Source organism: Notolepis coatsorum (genome assembly GCF_963971535.1).
Source record: "Notolepis coatsorum genome assembly, chromosome: 18".
Lineage (NCBI taxonomy): Eukaryota > Metazoa > Chordata > Actinopteri > Aulopiformes > Paralepididae > Notolepis > Notolepis coatsorum.
This window is the reverse complement of record NC_140182.1, coordinates 22662523-22682070: the sequence shown is the minus strand read 5'-3', so window position 1 is coordinate 22682070 and position 19548 is coordinate 22662523. Positions and strand designations below refer to the sequence as shown.

General features: G+C 45.1%; 1 protein-coding gene across 1 annotated transcript; it reads right to left on the bottom strand.

Moving 5' to 3' along the window:
• Nucleotides 1–6494: 6494 nt before the first annotated feature.
• fem1b (fem-1 homolog b) lies at nucleotides 6495–16807 on the bottom strand. The gene is made up of 3 exons (XM_084335416.1): nucleotides 16383–16807; nucleotides 15597–15827; nucleotides 6495–10907 (listed from the first exon to the last, which is right to left on the bottom strand). The coding sequence occupies exons 1-3, from the start codon at nucleotides 16397–16399 to the stop codon at nucleotides 9272–9274; spliced, it is 1884 nt and encodes a 627-aa protein (XP_084191542.1). The 5' UTR covers nucleotides 16400–16807; the 3' UTR covers nucleotides 6495–9271.
• Nucleotides 16808–19548: the final 2741 nt, after the last annotated feature.

Below are 19548 nucleotides of genomic sequence, written 5' to 3'. Positions count from 1 at the left end.
CTGTGGAAACAAACTGCAGCCCTGTGTGGAGTTTCTATTTGATGAAATGTTGACAAAATAAAACATTAAAGGTGTCGTGGTTTATTATTGAATGTTCCTTGTCCTTCAGCTCTGTCCTCTCTGGACGACACACAACAGGGACAGACCAGAAGAAGACGACTTGTTCTCATGAACACGTGCCTGGCCAGGATGGCTGACATCCGAAGTCGCTGTGATGTAACTTTTTCTACAGAATCCCCTTTGAATAGGAAAAAGAGGGTTAACAAATACCCCAAAAAGTGGCCATTTGTCTGTAGTGTGGTTGTGAAAGGGTTAACCTTCTGTAGTGTGGTAGTGAAAGGGTTAACCTCATCATACAGGATGCAGTGATGAGTGCCGTGACTATCACCAGTAATGAATCTAAGAGCAGAATGATAGGCCTGCGTGGGCAGCGTTTCTATGAATTACACCGTAATCCAGAACTGACTCCATAAAGACTGCTTCACCGGGGAAGCTTGATTTGTTTCTGTAAAATAAACAAGTGTTTAGGACTTTAGGGAGTTCATCCAAAGAAAAAGAAAAGAAAGGCAGCCTCTTGATATATTTACATTTACATTTTGTAATTTAGCTGATGCTTTTATCCAAAGTGACTTACAAGTTTTGTACAACTCTATCAGCTGAGTAACAATGTTCATCAAAGTGTTGAGTGCTACAGTGTACTGTAGGTTAGTATATTAGGACAAGTGCTTGACAGTAAGGTTAGTTAGTAATTTTTTTTAAGAAATAAATCTAACCCTATCAACAGTAATGAATCTAAGAGCAGAATGATAGGCGTGTCCAGGGGTAAAAGAGTGGGCAGCGTTTCCATGAATTACACCGTAATCCAGAACTGACTCCATAAAGACTGCTTCACCAGGGAAGCTTGATTTGTTTCTGTAAAATAAACAAGTGTTTAGGGAGTTCATCCAAAGAAAAAGAAAAGAAAGGCAGCCTCTTGAGATATATATATATATTTATGAGAAAATATTGCAGTACCCCATGACCCTTGACTCCACAGCCTTTATAAACATGTTTTCCCTCCAGGTGCAACAGACTGTAGACACCTGGACACGGAGCCGCAGACCATACTGTTCAGTCTATTATTATTAGACTCAGTGGAACGACGAGTGTGAATATCTGCAGTTTAATCCGTTTTTCTCACAGGTTTAAGTACTGTGTTGCCACAACTCACTCCAGAGGCCATCTGCCGTGAGGCGCATCTGGGTCACTGTGTCGACTAACGAGGAGCGATGATAATGTGATGGTTTGGAGCAGGGTCGTTTCTAGCTTTTTGGGGGCCCTATGGAAACTGTTGTTTGGGGGTCGCAATTTTGTGAAACTATGGTGGGGGGATTCCAAACCCTCTAAGGGAAGCATGCAATAGGTTGAGTGTGGTGACGATCGGAAGGCGGCAAATTCTACTTTCCAACAATGTATTGAATGATCGGGAGAAACACAGCCCTGGAGTCGGCAGACGAGGGCAAAGTCCAGTGACCGGGTGTGATGGCCCGTATGTGGGCCCCCGAACGTTAAGAGGATATATATATTATATATTTTTTCTTGAGCATATAGGTGCTTTCACTCAACGCATGAGAGTGCTTGGCTACCAAGGGAGACCGGTCATTTTAATTTAAAATAATTAATAAAAAAAAAGGCTAAAATAGCAGCTTAGGGGGCCCTTTGCCAGGGCTCGAGACTAACACTGTCCCGTCGTCGCGGGGACGATCAAATATGTATTTGGGACGAACACAAATCCTCTTGACGTGGACAGAGAACAGGTCTATAGACTGAGCCTGACGTAGACAGAGAACAGGTCTATAGACTGAGTCTGACAAGGACAGAGAACAGGTCTATATACTGAGCCTGACATGGACAGAACAGGTCTATAGACTGAGTCTGACGTGGACAGAGAACAGGTCTATAGACGGAGTCTGACGTGGACGTTTTTTTTCTTATCATTTGGCACAAGATATTGATGGCTATATTAATAACGCAACATTTAATTTCATGCAAAGGCAGACACGTGTGTTCCACCTACATGCGGATTCATGTCGGTACCCTCATGTTCAGTACTTACTTACTATGCCTAAAGAGACGCCCCGAATCGTGCACTTTGCTTACACAGATTTTACATCTAGCACTGCTAGATGTTTAAACTTCAACAGACATCTGTGGAGTGAACTCAACCTTGATGACTTGGACTAGGGTAACGGGGACTCAACTCGGAACACTGGGGACTTGAGACTAGACCTCGAGATTTAGGGACTCGACTACAACACTGGCAAGAGATTAAATATAGATTAATACTGGGCTCTGCTCAGGGGCTCATGTGATTATAATGTGCTGGAGAATGAAATGAATCTCAAGAGAACAATGATTAATTCTGGAAACAAAAAGAGCTTTAATATGAGACAAATCATCTCTGACATCTTTTAACCGGTTTGTACACATGGAGATTCACAAACACCACGTGTAATGCAAAAATCTTTGGGTTAATTTTCTCAGCTCAGCCAAACCCAGAAACCCAAATAAATGTTAAAAAAGGTCCTGACATACACATCCACGCCCCACTAACCCTTCCGAGGTAAACAAAAAGCAAACAGATTCCATCAATGTTAAATAAAAATCATTTTTTGATTAATTAAAACATCCGATACTGATGGCACACCTGAATTCAAATAATAATAATAATAATAATTAAAAAGCGGCAAAGGATCATGTTTCATTCTTAAGCCACCTCATCACCACCTGACAAAAGAACAAAGCCATGGACACCAACATGCCTGGTGTTAAAGGGAGCATTCACTGAACATCCCACGTTGAGGGTTCAGAGCTTCTGTTTTCGTTAGCATTTCCTCTTTGAAACCGTTGGTACCCAGCTAGCAGTGACCCCTTGATTTCAATGAGGGGTGCTAACAATGTTAACATTCTGTTTTGGGCCGACACTAAAGGACAAATGACGACTTTTCCACACAATATAACCAGTACTAAGTAGAGACCTCTAAGCAGTACTGAGAACTCTAACCAGCACTCAGTAGAGAGTAGACCTCTAACCAGTACCGAGAACTCTAACCAGTACTCGGTAGAGAAATGTAACCCACTGAATTCAAACTGTCCACGTATCCCTGTGTTCCAAGCATTGCATGAGCAGGTGTCCTAAAATACAGTACATTCAGTCCTACAGGAAGCGCCATCTCCTTCCTTCTTACTATTCTTCCTCATCTTTCAGGTTTCTTTGAGGCAGACGTGGCCAATCTTAAAAAGGAACACGCCAACATTGTGTGAGTCAGACAAGAAGATAAAAGTTACCAATTTCTTCTCGGTGCGTTCAGTAGAAAGCCATCCGGCTGCAAGCTCGCCTAGCACAGCACAAATTTAATGGAAGCGGACACAGAATGGCTAGCCTAACACGTAGGCCAAAAACACCTCTACCGGAGTTTTAAAGCAAGGCTAGTGGTCCGTATCCGCTTCCATTCATTTGTGCTAAGCTAGGCTAGCTTGCAGCCGGATAGCTTTCTGCTGAATGCACAGAGAAGAAATTGGTATCTTATCTTCTTGTGACTCTGGAGAAGACTGTAAGCATATTTCTCATAATGTTGGTGTGTTCCTTTAATATTTTAATATGTGGGGGAGGGGGGGCAATGCAGAGAAATTCAAGGAAGGACTTTGAGAAACGAATGCCTTGGAAAGCAGAGGCCCCTCTACATGCTTCCACACCAGGCCGGGACGCGTGAATACTTTCGACAACAAATGTTTGTTACCACGTGCGAGTTTGGCGCTCTGATTGGCCAGTCATGTGACATGTGCGCCAATCGTGGGACAGCAAGTTCTGCGCCTATTTCCGGGTCTAACAGCCTGCAAACTACCTGCCGTTCTATCGCCATGCTCTAAGACAAACTCTAACCTTAACCAACTTCGAAAGAGCGCCTAAGCTTAACCAGTGTAGACACTTGCGGTCCCACGATTGGGCATACATGTCACATGACCAGAAATGACCTGGCCAATCAGAGACGCGGAAACAAACACTTGTTGTCGAAAGTATTCAGGCGGCCGGGACGGGGTGGAAGACGAGCTCAGAGACAGTCTTTAAAGAGGCAGACCACTCAACCGGTGGTCTTCACCGTGCTACCCTTCTTACAGCGACGTGAAACAGGAGACACCACCACCTGATGACGCACACATGCATGTGTGGCCTGGTTAAAAAGATTTTAAAAAAATTTAAAAATAAAAAGGGGGAATATTGTTACAGTGGTATTTGACTTTGGTTTCCAGCTTCCTTTACTTCTAGTCATGATTTCCTGTAGAGCCAATCACACCTCGTGCCTGGCCATCACCAGGAAGTGTAGAGCCAATCACACCTCCTGCCTGGCCGTCACCAGGAAGTGTAGAGCCAATCGCACCTCCTGCCTGGCCGTCACCAGGAAGTGTAGAGCCAATCACACCTCCTGCCTGGCCGTACACCAGGAACCATTATCTGTGCACCGTGTCCAGCAGGAACCATTATCTGTGCACCGTGTCCAGCAGGAACCATTAACTGTGTACTGGTGTCCAACAGGAACCATTAGCTGTGTAGTGGTGTCCAGCAGGGGCTAAAGGTCGACGGGTCACCGTCCGCACGAGACTGCCGTGCTCGTCCTGGTACTCCGTATTTGGCGAGAACTCAAGACAAAACACTTTCCCTCTGCAGTAGTATCAGGAAGTACAGTTGGTTGCTCCTCTAGTAATTATTATGCTAGATGCAAACCTTAGTTTCACTTGGCGGAGGTCTGTTACAAGACTTGTAACATATTTGCCAGGTGAGGACTAAAGGATTCAGTGTTCTTGGCCAGTGAACGAGGCGCGGGGACCGCTGTACCAAAGTCAGACACTGCTTTAACCCTTTCACTGCCACACGACAGAAGGTTAACCCTTTACTATGACACAACCGACGGCGATGCTCCATCATTAGCTGATAATGATGGAGCATCGCCGCCGGTTGTGTGATAGTAAAGGGCTAACCTTCTGTAGTGTCACAGTGAAAGGGTTAACCGGCTGTCGTGTGGCAGTGAAAGGGTTAAGTCACGTCTTCAATCTCCTTTCACATCCAAATATGCTGCTGACTTTTTTTTCTTTTTTTTATAAAAAAAAAGCATGGGCTTACATTTAAATAAACACTAATCTTTTTTCGTCAGAATTATTAGGAAATAAAAAAATACTATCACCAGTACAAATTCTGTCCAGCAGTTTTCATCCTGTCGTCTGTTGTTAAGTTTTAAGTTTGTCTTCCGGTTTCTTTTTATCTTATCATCGAGTTACTGTTTGTTATTCGTGGAACACAAACCAAGAGGAACATCATTGTTATTCGACGACGGTTCTCGATCAATAAAATAATATTTGTGAGCTCCAGGATGAATGCAGAGGCGCGGGAATCACACAAGATTGCCTCCGCCTCTCAAGACTCGCTAAAGGGGCACTTCAACTAAAAATAAACTAATATTTATTTTGCACATAATCTCACATACATCCAAAGACTCTTAACACATTAATTTAATTTGACAAGTTATTGAGAGTTAATGAGTTAGAATATGGCCACCAGTGATGTCATCAGGGGACATTGAATCCTTGTGGTGCGTAAACCCTTTCACTACCACACTACCAAAGGGTTAACCCTTTCACTGCGACGATACATAAGGTTAGCCCTTTCACAACCACACTACAGAAGGTTAACCGTTTCACTACCACACTACAGACGGTTAAGTGTAAACTGTCTGTAGTGTGGTAGTGAAAGGGTTAACCTTCTGTAGTGTGGTAGTTAAAGGGTTAACCTTCTGTAGTGTGGCAGTGAAAGGGTTAATTAAAGTACAAGACAGTATTACTATTCCCCCCCCCCCCCCCCCCACCACATAATTTCATCACTGGAGGCCATATTCAAACTCATTCACTCACTGTCGCAACTAAATTAAAGTGTTTAATTTTTGGATTTGTATGAGATTATGTCCAAAATAAACAGGGATTTCTTTTGGTAGAGTGCCCCTTTAACATTGCTAGCTTATTCCGACCCCCCCCCCCCCCCCACCAAGACTCATGTCATTCCTCTCCCCCCCCACACACACATGCTAAAACACACACAAACAGGCTGCATAATCAATCACAGTTAATATGGTTTACATGACAGCTTCAGGCAAATTGATAAGGCAAAAATAATCAGTAGACGTATGTTGCTTGCGGTAGCCAACCACCACGCGCCCCCCCCCCCCGTTGGATCTGTGTGGTACTACAAGCTGCTGGTCGGTCTTACCAATAAACACACTGTGCTTTCCTCCAGTGTTTCCTCCAGGTCTACTAGGTGCTCTTTGGAAGATTTAAAGGTGAGATACAAAAAAAACATGATATGCCATTTCAGAAGGTGCCTCACTTATACAGCTGATGAGGTCTCCCTGCATGAGACACGGTGTCCTCACATAAGACAAGGTCTCCCTGCATGAGACAAGGTCTCCTCACATGAGACAAGGTTTCTTAACACACGAGACAAGGTCTCCTCACATAAGACAAGGTCTCCTCACATAAGACAAGGTCTCCCTGCATGAGACAAGGTCTCCTCACATGAGACAAGGTTTCTTAACACACGAGACAAGGTCTCCTCACACACGAGACAAGGTTTCCCTGCATGAGACAAGGTTTCCCTGAATGAGACAAGGTCTCCTCACATGAGACAAGTTCTCCCTGCATGAGACAAGTTCTCCCTGCATGAGACAAGGTCTCCCTGCATGAGACAAGGTCTGCTCACATGAGACAAGTTCTCCCTGCATGAGACAAGGTCTGCTCACATGAGACAAGGTCTCCCTGCATGAGACAAGGTCACCCTGCATGATACAAGGTCTCCTCACATGAGACAAGGTCTCCCTGCATGAGACAAGGTCTCCCTGCATGAGACAAGGTCTCCTCACATGAGACAAGTTCTCCCTGCATGAGACAAGGTTTCCTCACACAAGACAAGGTCTCCCTGCATGAGACAAGGTTTCCTCACACAAGACAAGGTCTACTCACATGAGACAAGGTCACCCTGCATGAGACAAGGTTTCCTCACACAAGACAAGGTCTCCCTACATGAGACAAGGTCTCCCTACATGAGACATGGGTCTCCCCGCACAAGAAGAGTTGTTTTGTGGGAAAGGACTCGATTTGTAAACCAACTAAAGAGGAACAACAAACTGTAAAAAAAGGAACATCTAGGTTTGGCCGTCGGATCCGTTGTTGAGGAATCTTAGTAGTTCTATATGATGGAGGAAAGAAGCTGGATTATGTTAAAATCATATTGTATTTGATTGGATCTAGATTTTATATAGAGGCAACCGAGGGCAGAATAGATGGCAGTAGGGATGCACCGATCCAACTTTTTCAGTCCCGATACCGATACCTGGGCTTTGGGTATCAGCCGATACCGAGTACTGATCCGATACCCATTGTTCAATTAATAAACTGTATGCCTCACTGTGTGGAAGAGACTGGGATCATTATTTTGTGCAAGGCAACATCAGGCTTGACTTAAAACATTATTTTCCTAACTTAGTGAAACAAAATGTAACAAATTAACACATAAGATATAAATGTACTGAATTGTTATTTATTATTAAAATTAAATAACAAAAGAAAATAATAATAATTCAATATCGGATCGGTGCATCCCTAGATGGCAGAACTGATATTCCACAGATCCCCGCTTCACTTTAGCACTGTGCAAATGTGCCTCAGGGAATAATGTTCTTCCTGCAATATGTGTCTCTCTATGTTGTAAACAGATACAGCTGCTGCCGATTATATAAAGGAACACGCCAACATTATGTGAAATGTGCTTCAGTTCAGTCAGACAAGATAAGATACCAATATCCTCTCTGCGCCGACTCTGGAGAAGACCGCAAGCGCATTTCCCATAAACGTTCTTTTTAGGCTGAAATTAGGTTAGGTTTAAACTTAGGTTCTACACTTTTTATGAATGGACTTACATACCCCAGGGAGGAGTCACCAATCACATTCAAGTATTAACTAACCGCTTTAGCAAGGTTAGATTATTTCTTTCAGTTGGAAATATGTTTAGTTAACACTGATGGTTAACATGTCAGTTGGCTACCTAGCTAGCTATGATGTATATGACTGTGAAATGGCCGCAGGTTAGTTTGTAGATCAACTAAAGTACAATTGTGTGTTTCTTGGAAATTATATGTAAAATAATATCTTTAGTCGTATCAGATAGTTTTAAAGATTGTTAATGCTGAGTTTTTTTTCCCCGAGCAGATGCAATGTGGTTTTACTGCAAAATCATAATCTCCATAGTAAAGTGTAGGAGCTTTTGAACAAGGGGCTGGGGCCAAATAGAACATCACTTCTGCGGTCTACACCGTCTCCCGGGAAGAGAGGATAATGGTATTTGGATATCCAAACATGAGAAAATGCACTTTTGTCCTTCTTTTTTGGCATATGTTGATACGTAGCTGTACACTTACATCCAGGTGTTTGTAACCGTGTAGCACACTGTGTAAAACATTTCTAAATAATTTCAGTTATCAACCTGGGTCTTATTTCTCAGAATCATCCGGCGTCATCTTTAAGCACTCGGGTCGGCCGCGGCCCTTTCTGCAGTCTCATCTAACGAGGCGACGGGAGAATGTTAAATCATTTTAGTTACAAGACACAGACGGAGAATGTTAAATAATATTATTTACAAGACACCGACAGATTTTGGCCGCCTCTTGGCTACATTTGTAAGATGGTTGCCCAGTTTAGCGGACGTGCAGATGGAGTCGCAGCCGACGCCAGTGTCCAGAGAAACGTGTCGGTCCGGTTTAGGTACGCGATGCCAGAGAACGGGAGAAACGTGGCCCAGGTTCAAAATAACTTCGAATTCAAGAGGTCTTTAAGGTCGGCCCTTTCCTTATATACTGCCTAGTAATACACACTAATAAGGGAGGAAACGCACAATAACGTGGAGTAACAATCTAGTAGTTGTTGGTGAGAGGCCCTGACACACTGCACTCTATGGTTGCTGGTACTCTGCCACTCATACGCAGGATAGAAAAGGGACCCATCTTTTCTTTTTAAAAGCAAATATGTTCCAAAACGGTTCATATTGATCAGTTTCATCATCGCCCAGCACCGTTTTTTGATTAGTTAGAAAATGATAAGAAAAACTCTTTTTAAAAGGAACGATGACAAGTTTGTCACCGTTTGTCTTTTGTCTTATTAAAGTTCTCCCGGGCCGCCGGGCGGTCTTAGGGGTTCAGTGGAACTCCACAAACTCCTCCAGGGTCTTGGGGATCTGGTTGCGGTAGGTGATCTGGTGGCACCGCACGGCGCGCGCCGCCAGGCACTTGAGGCTCATCTTCATCTGCGTCTTCAGCAGGATCTCCGACACGCCCGTGGTGCTCTTGTCCAGCGGCGTCTTCTTCTGCTTGTTGGTCATGTCCGTGTGGGCGCCCGCCTCCACCAGGCTAATGATGATGGCGTGCAGCGTCAGGAAGTCGCTGATGGGCCGGTTGTACTGGACGATGACGTGCAGCGGGCTGTTGCCCTCGTGGTCCACGGCGTTCACCCGCGCGCCGCAGTCCAGCAGCAGCCGGGTCACCTGGGCGTTGGGGAAGCTGCACACGTCGTTGGTGTGGAAGTCGTCCACCGGCGTGGTGCTGCTGATGGCCAGGTGCAGCAGGGTGGAGCCCTCGCGGGAGCGCGGGTCCAGCTGCAGCAGGTTGTAGATCTGCTTGTTGACGTGGGCGCGCTCCTCGTCGCCGCACGACGTCTTGGTGGAGATGCAGGCCAGGTAGAGGAAGGTGAAGACGTTGGACTCGTAGTTGTCCAGCGCCTGGGGCAGCTCGGCCTCGGGCGCCGCCTCCACGCGGGCCATGCTGCGCTGGATCTCCAGCACGCTGCAGCCCAGCACGCGCTCCACGGCCGGCGCCCCCACCGGCTCCTTCAGGTGCACCATCTGGGAGAACACCTGGGCGAAGCGCAGCAGGTCCTTGTGCGTGTTCCGGTTGCCCTTCTGCCGGAGGCGCAGCGCGTGGAGCCAGAGCTTGATGCACTGCTCGAACTCCATGTTGTCGGCGTAGACGGCGCCGCGGTAGATGATGGGGTGCGAGACGTCGATGTTGTCCGAGCCCAGGATGCGCTCGCGCACCATCAGCCCCTCCATGTGCAGCGCGTCGCGGTCCACCCGGATGGCCTCCAGCTCCTGGGGGGCGCGGCACTCGCTGCGCCAGCCATAGGCCTCGATGGGCGGCAGCAGCTCCTTGGCGATGGGGCTGCCGGGGTCGCGGTAGCGCTCCAGCATGGCGAGGTACAGGTAGTGGTAGGTCTTCAGGATGTCGTAGTTCTCCCGGTCGTTGGCGAACGAGGCGCCCAGCAGCTCCAGGGCCTCGACGCGGCTGCGCGGGTCACAGTCCGCGTGCGCCAGCAGCAGCTCCACCACTTCCGCCTTGCAGCTCTCCGCCGCCACCTTCAGCGGCGTCATGCCGTGGCCGTTCACCACCATGGCCGCCTGGCAGCGGACCAGCTCGTTCACGATGTCCAGGTGGCCCGCCTCCGCCGCAAAGTGCAGCGCCGTGGCCCCGCAGTGGGCCTTGGAGTTGGGGTCGGCCCCTTGCTCCAGCAGGAAGCTGACCACGTCCGTGTGGCCCTTGTAGGCGGCGATCATCAGGCAGGTGTTGTCGTACTTGTTGGCGATGCCGATGTTGGCCTTGTGCTCCACCAGGTAGTGGACGATGTCCAGGCGCCCGTCGAAGCAGGCCGCCCGGAGGGGGGTGGAGTTGGTGATGGTGGTGTGGTTGACGTTGGCACGGTGGGTCACCAGCATCCGCACCACGTCAAAGTGCCCCGCGCCGGCCGCACACCACAGAGCCGTGGCCCCGTCGATGACGTACCTGAGGGACACAGAGAGAGAGAACCCAGAACACTTTATCTGCAACTATTTGCAGTGTTGAGAAGTCTTGTAGTTAAATGACTAGTTTAACTACATTCTGCAGTAGCTGAGTTGTAGTATAACTGCATTCAAATCTCAGTAGCTTTATCAGTAGTTAACTACTTTGGGTCATGTAGTTTGGGTAGGTCATGTAGTTTAGCTAGTTAATTACTTTGGGTCATGTAGTTTGGGTAGGTCATGTAGTTTAGCTAACGGAACATAGACCAATCGCAGCCACTCTTATTGTCTGGGACCAAATACGGCCACGCCCCATTCCCAGTAAGAAGTGGGAATCTCTAGAATGGGTTTCGGGCGACGCTAGTATACGGAAGTGGCTCTCAAGGTGACGATTAGACAACACTTTCTGTTGTCAGTAGATGGCAGCATTGGTTTAAAATTAAAAGGTGAAAATGTTGAAAACTACATGAATACATTTCCCATGAGCGTTAGCACAAGTCACAGGTCACTGGGATGTGTCTATTCTTTGAGGCGATCTGAACAGCGTTAAACTATTAACGGGACCTCAGTACAGTGACCGCGAATGGTAAACTAATTATCTTAACAAAAGTGCATCATTAGCATTACGTTTGTTGTCTAAAGGGAAACATAATGGTACAATTTAAGATTTGAATGTTATCCGCATATAAAGGACAAATAAAACATCGTTAATTTGTAAGAAACCCCAATGAAAACGGTGCAGGGTACGTAATATTCGCTATTGTTATGAAAATGTGATAGAATCCTATAAAAATGTGGACGCACTTGGTCACCGTGACGTTAGTTAATTACTTTGGGTCATGTAGTTTGGGTAGTTAATTACTTTGGGTAATGTAGTTTGGGTAGGTCATGTAGTTTAGCTAGTTAATTACTTTGGGTCATGTAGTATGGGTAGTTAATTACTTTGGGTAGTTAATTACTTTGAGTCATGTAGTTTGGGTAGTTCATGACTCAAGTCATGTAGTTTGGGTAGTTAATTACAAACTACATATTTCTCTAGGAATTTAATTTTCCTGATTCCTACCTCAACAACTGTTCCGTGTCCCCTCCTTAAAACTACAGACGGTTAACCCTTTCACTACCACACTACAGACGGTTAACAGTCTGTAGTGTGGTAGTGAAAGGGTTAAGTGGGGTTTTGCTGCTGTGGTGCCTGAATCAAACACAACGACACTTTACTCTGTGTGTCAGTTAAGTTGTTACTATAGTCGTGTAACAGTATCAGATTCCAGATGAATTCCAGGTGATCCATCGTCTGCAGTGTCGTCTGGATGTAACTGATCTACTTAGTTACTTACTACTACTACTAACATCAGAGCAGCTAAAGGAACACACCAAGATTATGGGAAATGCGCTTAGTGTCTCCAGAGTCAGACAAGAAGATGGATAAATATAAAAGCAATTACATTTTCCTCTGTGGGTTCAGTAGAAAGATATCCGGCTGCAAGGTAGCCTAGCACAAATGAATGGAAGCGGATATGGACCACTATCTTAAAAATCCAGGTGTTTTTGGCCAGCTAGGCTTGCTGATCCGTATCCACTTTCATTCATGTGTGCTAAGCTAGGCGTTAGGCTAGCTTGCAGCCGGATAGCTTTGTACTAAACGCACAGAAAGGATTGATTGATTGATTGAACATTTTATTAACAGATTACAGAATGGGTACAATACAGTACAGCTCAATACACACAATTGTTAAGGTGGTGCAGACCAGAGAAAGACTTCCGTCTTGTTTACATCAGGGTCCCCCATTTTCAATTCAATTCATCATAACATATATGACATGCATGACATACAGATAGACAGTACTGTTGCATCTAGACATTTATGACATACCAGATCTACAAATATACAGTACTGTTTATGAGTACAAAAGAGTCTAAAAAGAGAGTATATACATTTGAGGTGGAAGAAATTGTACATTGGAGGTTAGGTAGGTGGGGTGGGGGGGTGAAACTGTACATTTCCCTATCTTATATTTTTATCTATCTTATTGTCTGACTCTGGAGAAGATGTAAGCCCATTTCGCATAATGTTGGCGTGTTCCTTTAAGATTTAGTTAAGATACTTTTCACTGTTATGTAACTAGTAGTTTGGTAACTACGGTTTTAGAGCAGTTCCCCCAACACTCTAAATGTTTTCTAGAAATTGTGAATGAAACCATGACAGTTAATGAATGAGAATCCTTTCAGGTGACAATTTTAACCCTTTCACTGCCGCACTACCAAACGGTTAACCCTTTCACTGGGACAATACACAGAAGGTTAACCCTTTCACTGCCACACGACAGAAGGTTAACCCTTTACGACCGTCGGTTGTGTGATAGTAAAGGGTTAACCTTCTGTCGTGTGGCAGTGAAAGGGTTAAGAAGAAGAAAACAATAAGGACAGGACGCATGTAGTCTTTTACCAACCCACTTTCAGTTTTCCGCGATCTGATTGGCCACTGACGTTTCTCTCAGCGACAATCGCGTTACGGCTAGTTCTATCACTGGTTAAGCTTGGCGACTCTTTCGAAGTTGCTTAAGGTTAGAGTTTACCACCAGCCCTGATTCCAAACTCTAACCTTAACCAACTTCGAAAGAGTCACCAAGCTTAACCAGTGATAGAACTAGGCGTTAGCTAGCTAGCAGGCTGTTAGAGGCATAAGATAAGATAAGATATTCCTTTATTGATCCCCTTGGGGAAATTCAGGCATCATAGCAGCATGGGGGGGAGGGGGGGTACAGGTAGTAAAACAACACAGTGTACAGGTAGTAAAAAACAACACGGGCAGTGTAAACAATTTGATCAATATGGTCAATATAATTTACTATCTGACTAGCTGAAGAAATATTCACATTATTCACAGTGTCACATAAGGTGCAGTATGCATAAGGTAGTGTTCAGGGGAGGAAATTAGGCCACTTTACTGGCCAAATGCTAGTATTTTTTACGTTTGGCTGGTAAAAAAAATCAGATACCCGCCAGTTGGCTGGTAAGCCAAAAAGTTAGTTTCCTCCCCTGCTGGCGAGTATACAAAAAAATAAAACATTCTGCAATCACTGCACTGGCAAACGGTGCGCGTCTTCTGAGTGTTCGCTTTAGTTGACAGTGCCACGAGAGCACTGCACAAGACCACCCGCGGACATATAATGTTTAATAAACGTTTGCGCAGTACTGGCCAACCCGCAGACATATAATAATAAAAGTCCCGCGGTACTAGGCTAGCCATCAGGAGCACTCGCAAACAGATAACGTTAAACACAGCAGAAGATGGAAAACAGACAGACTGACCAACGGGGAACTGCATCCAACCCTAGTACAACCATCGAGTATAAGTTACTAAGGACACATTTAAATCACAGAGGTGTAATGTTAGTCTACTGGAACTGTATACAGTGGTTAGCTTCTAGTTAGCGTTTTAGCTATAGCTGCTTGCTAGCTAACGTTAGGCCCGTGTGCTCAAAGCAGCCAGCTACTAGGTGTATCTGTTATGACTATAATGTTTCCAAAAAAGCACCGGACTACGACGTAAGGTTAGACATTTTATTTCATGCTCAAAAGCCCCTGGCTTGCACATCGCAGTCACGAAAGGGGCTAGCTCAACCAGTGCACTGTGCACAACAGCACACCAACCCAACTGACGTTACCACAACACTTGACGGTACTTCACAGCACTGTCGTAAGACCACCGTGCTGTCTTAAAGGCACAGTGTGCCTACCCAGATGCATACACAACATTGACGCGGCTTGACATACAAAGAAGTAATTATCACAATTAGCGATTTTTTTTTGTCTGGTAAAAAATCTGTTTGGCTGGTAAAAAAAATCAGATACTCGCCAGTTGGCTGGTAAGCCAAAAAGTTAGTTTCCTCCCCTGGTAGTGTTATAATTTACTATCTACTGAGTATACATTATTCACAGTATCACGGTATCCACTGAAATATACATTATTCACAGTATCACAGTATCCACATAAGGTGCAGTAAGCCTAAGGTAGTGTAGGTTGTCCTCCTTGGGTTCCTATAAGTCCCAGGTCAATGTCTGGTAGCAGTCGCTGTCGCTGCCCCCTGTTGTGGAGCCTGGAGGCTGCTAGTCGCTGCCCACTGTTGTGGAGCCTGATGGCCGCTGGTATGAAGGACTGTCCGAGGCGGTTAGTCGAGTGTCGGGGGGGAATGAGTCTGTGGCTGAACGAGCTTCTCATCTTGACTAGCTCGTCGTAGAGGGGTTGGTAGGGGTTCTCCATGATGGCAGCCAGCTTCCTTATCATCCCCCTCTCTGCCATCACCTCAAGTCTAGGTAGCTCGACTCCCACCACGGAGCTAGCCTTCCTCACCAGCTTGTTGAGCTTGTTGGTGTCCCTTGAGTTGATGTAGCCTCCCCAGCATGCCACAGCATAGAAGAGGATGCTGGCCACAACAGACTGGTAAAAAGACTGCAGCAGTCTGTTGCACACATTGAAGGACCTGAGTCTCCTCAGGAAGAACAGCCTGCTCTGTCCCTTCCTGTAGAGGGCCTCTGTGTTGTCCGACCAGTCCACTAGGCGTAACTAGGCGTAACGCGATTGGCGCTGAGAGAAACGTCAGTGGCCAATCAGATCGCGGAACCCGAACACGGAACTGAAAGTGGGTTGGTAAAAGACTACACACGGACAGGACACACACACAACACTCACCCGTCAAATCGGACCGTGCCGGTCTGTTCGGTGTCCACCTTGTAATGGTCGAGGAGCAGACGGACCACTTTGTCGTGACCGTTCCGGGCAGCGATGATGAGAGGAGTGGACCTCTGGCCGGAGGAGTGGGTGACATGGCTGAGCAGATACTGGCACTCCGGCTCGGAGTGGTTGAGCAGCAGGGCGGCCAGCGTCAGGACGCGACCCTCGCTGGCCGCCTTGTAAACGTACCTGTAATATTTCAGTTAGTTAGATAGTAAATTATATTGACTTATTTGTTTACACTGCTTGTGTTGTTTTTACTACCTGTACCCCCCCATCCCCCCTCCCTGCTATGATGCCTGCATTTCCCCAAGGGGATCAATAAAGGAATAGCTTATCTCATCTTACTATGTGTTCTACATCTACAACATACATTACATTAACACACACCCCTACTGGCCTATATACGTTGTATATAGAGTTAACTATATGGTATATTGTTTACACTGCCTTTTATTCTATTTGTATGTGTACTTCTCCACTGTACTATGACTATATGACCTGTATGTCTTCTACCTGTACCTCCCCTCCCCCATTGATTGATTGATTAAAAACTTTATTAACAGATTGCAGAATGGGTACAGTACAGCTCAATACATACAATTGTTAAGGGGGTGCAGACCAGAGAAAGACTTTCGTCTTGTTTACATCAGGGTCCCCCATTTTCAATTCATCATAAAGATATGCTGCTACGATGCCTGAATTCCCCCCCAAGGGGACCAATAAAGGAATATCTGATCTCACCCGGCCAGTGACTCCATGTCGTGATGAGCCCCACGGGTCGCCAGCAGCACCTCCTCGAAGGGTCTCCTCGAAGATTTGCACTACAGCGCGACCCACCTCCCATTAAAATACAGAGGCGGATACCCAGCGCTCACGTGAAAAATAAGTCTCTCATCTCCTTAAAACACCACACAGAAAACGCTATGGACAACGGGCTGTGTGGAGTTATATGGTGGTCCAACTTTAGATGTTGTTATTATCAGTCCCGGTTTGATCTCACACATGAAGTCAGTCAATCAAGCGCCGGTTGAGTCAAGCTGGGCAGGTCAGGGTAGCTTCGCGGGGCTAACGGTGGCTAAGCTACGGGCAAGAAAAAACAACTGCCGTTTCGGTTTCCGCTCAGAATATTATACAATAGAAAGGGTATCTTGGTTCTCTCTGGTTTAGCCCCCGCCGAACGAGATGGACAGTTGTTTCTGCTCCTGGAAAAGCAGCCCGACGTGTGAATGTTTTCAAAATAAATCAGATTACTTTTTGATATGCGGTGAGTTTCCGGAAGTAGTAGTTCAACTAAAAGGTGCCTCCGACCAGAAACAGTTTCCAAGGAGATACGAGTTCCGAGCTAGAAGAACACGACATGCCATATCGTTCCACATCAGGCCTCGAGTCGGACCGCCACTTGATAAGATGTTTTCTTAAGAATATTTAGTTATTCCTTAACTCCGTAGTTATTCGGACTTTATTCTTTTAACCTGTTTACTGTATGAAGCACATTCTCAGGGGGCTCAAGTCATACAGAACCAAACATTTGATTGATTGAAAATTGGTTGATTGAAAATTGTATTAACAGATTGCAGAATGGGTACAATACAGTACAGCTCAATACACACAATTGTTAAGGGAATGCAGACCAGAGAAAGACTTTCATCTTGTTTACATCAGGGTCCCCCATTTTCAATTTATCATAATTATGACATACATGACATACAGATAGACAATACTGCTACATCTATACATTTATGACGTACCAGATCTACAAATACAGTATTGTTTGTGATACAAAAAAGAGTCTAAAAAAGAGTTTTGATTGATTGATTGATTGATTGAAAACTTTATTAACAGATTGCAGAATGGGTACAGTACAGTAGCCTACAGCTCAATACATACAATTGTTAAGGGTATGCAGACCAGATACAGACTTTCGTCTTGTTTACATCAGGGTCCCCCATTTTCAATTCATCATATAGTATATACATTTGACAAAGAAACTGTACATTGGAGGAGGTTGGGTAGGTGGGGTGGGGTGGGGGGGGGGGGGGGTTGAACTGTACATTGGATTATCGACGAAACCTTACTTGGTCCCAAGAAGAGGGTCTTGTGTATTATTGGGTTAGGACTTTTACTGTACATTGGAGGGGGTTGGGTTAGGACATTTACAGGGGCCAGTTTAGAATTGCAGTCTCCCGTAGGTGCTATTTCAGAGTGGTTTTGAAAGTGGGTAGTGATTTACATTCCTTTACAGCTGTGGGTAGGGCGTTCCACATTGATGTGGCATAATTGCGAAACGTGTTTAGTCCCTTGTTTGAGCCGAATCTGGGTTTAACATGATTTGTGGAGCTCCCTCTGGTGTTGTGGTCGTGGTATTCACTGACCGTTGGGAAGTATTTTGACATGTACATGGGTACCTTAGTGGTGTAGTGTATCTTGTAGACCAGGCCCATTGCAAGTTGCTGTACTCTGTCGTCTACTCTAAGCCATCCTAGGTTGTCCAAGTGGGCAGGGGTGAGGTGGGTTCTAGGAGTAATGTCAAGCAGTAGTCTGACCAGTTTGTTTTGTGATGTTTGTGATTGATTGATTGATTGATTGATTGATTGATTGATTGATTGATTGATTGATTGATTGAAAACTTTATTAACAGATTGCAGAATGGTTACAATACAGTACAGCTCAATACACACAATTGTTAAGGGGATTCAGACCAGAGAAAGACTTTCGTCTTGTTTACATCAGGGTCCCCCATTTTCAATTCATCAGGACATATACGACATACATGACATACAGATAGACAGTAGGCCTACTACATCTATACATTTATGACATACCAGATTTGCAAATACAGTACTGTTTGTGATACAAAAAGAGTCCAGAAAAGAGAGTATATACATTTGACGTAAAAACTGTACATTGGAGGAGGTTGGGTAGGTGGGGTGGGGTTGGGTGGGTATTTTGTTTTTAGCGCCTTTGAGGTGCTTTGGTACCATGAGGTGCAAGCATAGTCGTAGTACCCTTGAATGAGTGCTCCTGCCAGAGTCTTCAGGGTATTCTTGTTTACCAGAGAGGAGATCCGGTACAAGAATCTAGTTCGTTGGTTGACTTTTTTTATTACATTGGATGCCATTTTGTCACAGGAAAGATTTGCCTCTAGGATGGAACCCAGGTATGTAATTTCATCTTTCCTTGTGACAATATTGTCACCCACTGTAACTGAGAAGCCGTCGGTCTTGCTGAGTTTGTTATTTGAACCGAAGAGAATGGACTCTGTTTTACCCAGGTGTACTGATAGTTTGTTATCAGCGAGCCAGGTGCAGATTTTGCCTAGTTCAGAGCTGAGGGGGTTTTCAACCTGTAACTTGTTCTTGTCAGAGACCAGCAGGGCTGAGTCATCCGCGAACATGGAACAAGTTGCATTTCACTGTAATAAATGTACATTTATACTTTATACGTGACATTTTCAGAAATGTCTTTCTACATTTCATGTTCTTTCCATTGATTGATTGATTGATTGAAAATTGTATGAACAGATTGCAGAATGGGTACAATACAGTACGGCTCAATACACACAATTGTTAAGGGGATGCAGAAGACCAGAGGAATACTTTCGTCTTGGTTACATCAGGGTCCCCCATTTTCAATTCATCATAATTCACCATTCCTTTTTGGATGTATCGGATGAAGGGGAAACATGCAAAAGGAATGGAAAGAACATGACATGTAGAAAGAAATTTCAGAAAATACAAGGATAAATGATTTAAAAAAAAAAGTGATACAGCTATCCATTTTATGAGCATTAGTACCGTAATTATACTGCGTCAAAACCAGTTGCAGTGTGTCTAATAAAAGGAGGAGGGGCTAAAGATGATCGGTTTATCTCTGTGCAACTAACTAATCTCACGCATCACAGTTTCCC

What these genes read in the sequence shown, in the direction of transcription:
- fem1b (XM_084335416.1), bottom strand. An exon ending in GGCACGGTCCGATTTGACGG is followed by an intron (nt 10,908 to 15,596) that starts GTGAGTGTTGTG and finishes TGTGTCCCTCAG; the next exon opens with GTACGTCATCGACGGGGCCA.